General features: G+C 36.4%; 1 protein-coding gene across 3 annotated transcripts; it reads right to left on the bottom strand.

Moving 5' to 3' along the window:
- Nucleotides 1–1,050: 1,050 nt before the first annotated feature.
- On the bottom strand, nucleotides 1,051–4,597 carry LOC142617528 (uncharacterized). 3 transcript variants are annotated; one of them, XR_012840986.1, is made up of 6 exons: nucleotides 3,758–4,556; nucleotides 3,170–3,291; nucleotides 3,023–3,063; nucleotides 2,836–2,934; nucleotides 1,585–1,929; nucleotides 1,051–1,493 (listed from the first exon to the last, which is right to left on the bottom strand). XR_012840986.1 is itself a non-coding variant. In XM_075790422.1 (6 exons), the coding sequence occupies exons 1-6, from the start codon at nucleotides 4,471–4,473 to the stop codon at nucleotides 1,758–1,760; spliced, it is 999 nt and encodes a 332-aa protein (XP_075646537.1). In that variant the 5' UTR covers nucleotides 4,474–4,597; the 3' UTR covers nucleotides 1,475–1,757. The 3 variants fall into 3 exon arrangements, 2 of the variants coding, with proteins under 2 accessions (XP_075646537.1, XP_075646536.1); XM_075790422.1 differs by having other exon boundaries at nucleotides 1,475–1,929; nucleotides 3,758–4,250; nucleotides 4,402–4,597; XM_075790421.1 differs by having other exon boundaries at nucleotides 1,475–1,929.
- Between the last annotated feature and the right edge of the window lie 603 nt (nucleotides 4,598–5,200).

The following is a 5,200-nucleotide window of genomic DNA, read 5'->3' as shown; positions in this document are numbered from 1 at the left end:
GATCGCGCGTCTTGTATAAAATTTTATATAATACATATAGAGGATAATTTTCCTCTAAAGTCTAAACCAGTTAGGAGGAACTAACATGATAACTCATACAAATATCAACATGTATTTTTTAAACAAATCACATGACTCATTAAATAGATCATGTGACTAAAAGTACACTTAGATAATTTTATCAATTCTCTACATTGAATTGGAGGAATTTTCCTCCTAATGAATTTATAAATAAACTTTTCTTAGTTCGAAAAAAACACTTACACGAGTAAAAGCGGAATTTGTACCAATAAATTTTACTCCTCACTCTCAAGCTAAAATTTTCTGATGAAATTTTGAATGCCTTCCTATGATACACCCAAATAACGAATTTTATTTGACAAAATAAATAAAATAAAAATAAAAAATTGGAAATTTAAATCCTAGCTTTACCCATACACTGCAAAGAATTTTAATTTTTAAAACCTTGTCTGCATCTGGATAGGAATTAAGCCTATACATACCTCGCAAACAAGAATGAACCCAGCCAATAGTTAAATAGTTTATTCAGAAATTTAAAAAATAATAAATAAATAAATAATATCAATATAAAGAATATGCCAAAAGATGCTCACACACAAAAATCTCCACCCTTTAACTTTTTATTTTCTCACTTTAATTTAGGAAGTCATCTTTTATTAACTAAACACAACACCGTAAAATAGTATATCAAAAGTTTCATCTATTTATATTTTTCTCTTAAGAAAAAGATATACTATACATAACATTTTTTTTTTTTTTTTTTTTTGAGGATATGACCTATTTGAGTTAACAAATTAAGACTTTTTTTTTTAGGAGTTAACAAATAAAGACTGATAGCAAAGAAAAGGTCTAATTCAAATTTGGACCACACATAAGAAGTTTTACGGGAAAATAATTTTAGTAATGAAGTGGCCAGAAGTCCAAAAGAACATAATGCGACTTTTGAAGAAAGGCATTCATTATCAACACTATGATTTCAAATTTCAAAGTTCAACATTAATGGATAGTAGAGAAAGATCAAATCTAGACTTGTCCAGCCATCTTCTTGGCAACCAGAAGAATTTATGCAAACCTTGACTGATTCTTTTAGTCCTGTTATAGGGGATCAGTTCTGTATGACACAAGACCAAACTAAATATTATACACCTACTAATAGTGACTTTGAATAAAAGTGCAAGCTGTTGAATGAAGGATACATGATGTGCTTCAAGAAATATGTATCAATATTGTTCTAAATCAGCCTGGGGCAAGCAGCTCCATCCTCGACAATACCCTTTACCACTCAAATCTATGGACATAGAACACCTCAACTTTGCAAGGCAGGGATCGGGAATGTCCAGTTAGTGCCGCAAACTGGATTACAAACTATAACATATCCAACAGTATACACAAAATAACAGAAATCCAATTTCCCAGAATATTGTGAGAGAAAAGATAAATCAATACCTCCTATAAAAAAACCAGAAATCCACCTGCATGCCCCAATTTTATTTCGTCAATTTTGATGTGTATATTGAAATTTGAAATAAGAAGAAAAAAAAAAAAAGTAGCTGGAGAACCTACAAAATTTGAACAACCCTATTGCTTAAATTGAGATTATTGCAGCAAACCATTGAACTTGAGGCAGTATCTTGATCAGCCGAAGCACTTGCTCTGTGGAAAAAGTACACTCTTCCTATCGTTGTTTAGACTTATTTGATTCAGGCATGGAGAATTTATAGCCAACTTCTTCATGTTTATTTCTGGCAACTTTCTTCTGAGATATACTCCAACAGGTCATAGTGACCATATCCATGAAACAGCACATTTATGGGACTCTCTTCATCCTTTCGATACTCTTCACCATATTTCGCTATGTTTACCAAAGCACCCGATGTTCTATTTATCATGAAGACTGATATTGGTGTCCTGTAGTGTAAATACAATACATTAGATGCAGAGCTTGATATAAGTTAATAGATAAAGAGTACTTGAACTTGGAATGTGAAGTTAAAGTTTTGTTTTAATGTTGGGTGCATTTGGATACCATACTGAGACATTGAGACTCCATCATGGTCACAGATGATCAAGTAGCACATCCCTCAACCCGAAGGGGTTGGTCTAGTCTTTCCCAATGCCTCATGAGATCCATGAGGTCCTGGGTAAAACTCTTAGCTAGCAACCCAAGGGATTCCTTCCTATAATTACTTGGTATGTGAGGGACCTATAATTACTTGGTATGTGGGGGATAAGAGGACTACACATATTTGAAAGAATAACCGGGCTCTCAAAGAGCTCTGGACACCTACATTAACCAAAGAAAAAAAAAAGTAGCACATCCTTCTATTTTATTTAACTCTTAATCCCATACCATAACTATAACATTTAGTCTTAAGAAAAATTGAATAACTTCAAAAAAAATGCAAATGATAGAAATTCAAGTGTTATGTGACAGTGCTTTTCAGGGGGAAATTTGGCAACATGATGACATCTAGCGTTTAAGACAAACTGAAAATCTGTAACCACAGCAATCAAAATGACAAGCCAAGCTGCTAAATTGGTTTGTGACAACCATTTATTTGAAAATGTGCAAATGGATGTTGGATACTTTTTTTCCTTCTATAGGTCATTACACACACACACAGGAGGTCTTTTTTTTTTGATAAGTCACACACAGGAGGTCTTAAACCCATGACCTCATCCTCCACATTGTTCTAACAAGGAGAGGAGACAACATTAAGCTACAGCTCATTGGCTTGGATGTTCAATACTTATAGGAAGATAATAAAATACCAAGTAAAGTGGTCACAATTCATGAAAGACTCTAAAACTCACTTCAAAACATGAGAAGCCATCAGCAACTCGGGCTCTCCACCCCAAACGTAAGGTTGCTGAATTCTCGTCACATAAGCATCAAAATCTCCTTCAATGAACCTACACATGTTACCAAAAACCCAAATCAAAATTTTGTACACATACGAATTAAAGTCACACTCCCAACCAGTCATCAAAAAAGCCTTACCATTCAGTTTCCTTTCGCCTCCTTGAAAGCTCATCTACCACCTGCAAAAACCATTTAACAGGTTATAAACAATAAATGTCATGAACTTTCCAACTTCCAAGTTCCATAGAAAACTCAAAGCTCTTTTATTATGAGTAGTAGTAATACTTGAGCTCTTAATTCATCAGCGAGCTCTCTCTGACGATTATCGTCTGGAGCTTCTACCCCACTTCTCAAGCAAGCCCCATGTGCTATCGCTCTAAATAGGCATCGCCCATCCGCCAAAACCCCTGCAACACCAATCCTCTCCTCAACATTTTTATAAATTAAAAAAAAAAAAAAATTCTTTAAGCAAAATAGCATCAAGTTAGTTACAACTAGGGCTATAATCGAGCCAAACAAATCCGGCTATTAAAAGTTCAAGATTGTTCATTTAATTTTATTCTAAACAAGCCCAAGCTTGTTCACGAGCTCCCTAATTAACCTTTTTTTTTTCTCATATATTATGAACACACTACACGTAAAATTTGTTACAACTAAAATATAGTTTGTAATTAATGTTTTTCATTTATGAATTAAGAAAAATTAGATTCAATCTCTTGTTAAAAATTACTATAACTTTCACTACAAAACACACAAATTATATTGTTTATGAATTACAAAATAACAATTTGAAACTATTTATAACTCATTATTTACAAACAGAAAATGATTAGATCATATCAAATAGATTGAAATCATAGTTTAAGAAGTCACCTGTGACTCTGTAATCACTGTTGACAGTGTTCGTGTTCGTGTTTGTGTTCGATTCAGCCAAAGCGGAACCGTCGATCATTTCCTTCTCGTTATTATCGCAGCCGTCGATGATTCTCTCTTCCGCCTCGGCGTTCTCCTCAGCCGCCGCCACCAAATCGAGGAGCGGCGGCGCGTTGAGGCAAGCGCAGACGCCGAAGAGGAGCCAAGCGGAGTCGGGCCTGTGGAGCCACCTCGCGGGGCGTGCGTCCCACGCGACGTTCCACGACCCCTCCCCTCTCCTCTCACACCGGAGCATCGACTTCCTCCTCAGCCTGAGGAGGCCGTTGTCTCCTCCGCCGCCGCTCCGCCGACTCGCGCGAGTCGACGACGGCGTGATCGCGTGCCATATCGACGCCGCGCCGCCTCCGACGAACGGGCCTTCTAGACGACACGCCGTCGAGTGGTGGCGGCGCCGATTGAACGACGCGCCGCCGTTATCGAAGCGCCTCGGATTCTGGTGGTGATGCGCCGCCGAGCCGTGAAAAAACGAATGGTAAGAAAGCGAGGTAAGGATCCAAGGCTTGGGACGAGCACACAGTACACCAAGCATCACAGAGAGAGAAAAAAAAAAAAAGTGATTAAAACTTTTTGGAATTGATGCTAACCTGCGCTACCAGGGGGTGTGTATCGCTGCTTAACCTACGCACCCATTTGAAACTTTCGTTTACAGTTTTCATGTAGTAGCGATAAATATTAATGCTGTGGAATTGTGGAAGGCATTTTCTAGTTTTGGTAGCTGAGGTTCTGAGACGGCCAAAGCAGAGATGAAGGGTTGAGTGTGAGTGGGACCCTTTGTAAAATTGAAGATTTTGTTTTGTTTTGTGTTATAGTTTTTTGTTTTTTTTATTTAAATAATGTGATTGGTGGAAATTAAGGCATATTCTATTGTGAGATTCGAGAGGGTTCTTTTTTTTATACGCGGGGCAGGTAGACTTTGTTTTTTATGATACAGCAGGTAGAGTTTGTTGAGAGTATGTGAATTACGAGAATGGTCTTGTGGTGAGGGGATTTTAAATTTTGTGGTGAGGGTAGATTTGTCATAATCGGTTTGCACGTGGCAGTTAGTTAAATTTAAAATAGTTTGGTCACGTGTTGGCCTGGAGAGTTGGAAAGAGAAGCTTTTTAGTACTTTTTTGTGCAGAAGTAGAAATTAGGTGTGGAAAGTATGGGAAGATTTTGCCTCGATTGCTGTCAATTTTTTGGTAAATTACTATTTTGGTCTAAACATTAATAATATGTGTTAATTTGATTTATAACACTTTAGCTGTTTTCAATTTAGTTGTTTAACTTTTGGAGTTGTGTTAAAGCAATCATTGTATATCTAAGTAGGTGTAGCTCATAAATTTAGCAATATGACTTCACAAAAAGTTACTTTATTTATTTTATATTCTTATTTTACAAAAC

Source organism: Castanea sativa, chromosome 11 (assembly GCF_040712315.1).
Source record: "Castanea sativa cultivar Marrone di Chiusa Pesio chromosome 11, ASM4071231v1".
Lineage (NCBI taxonomy): Eukaryota > Viridiplantae > Streptophyta > Magnoliopsida > Fagales > Fagaceae > Castanea > Castanea sativa.
This window is presented reverse-complemented; position numbering and strand designations above follow the sequence as displayed.

Bases quoted from the DNA above. Each gene is read 5' to 3' on its own strand.
- LOC142617528 (XM_075790421.1), bottom strand. From the start codon at position 4,346: ATGCTTGGTGTACTGTGTGCTCGTCCCAAGCCTTGGATCCTTACCTCG. The intron at 3,064-3,169 runs GTATTACTACTA...TGGTTTTTGCAG, and splicing joins CTGATGAATTAAGAGCTCAA to GTGGTAGATGAGCTTTCAAG. The intron at 1,930-2,835 runs GTGAGTTTTAGA...TTTACACTACAG, and splicing joins ATGGCTTCTCATGTTTTGAA to GACACCAATATCAGTCTTCA.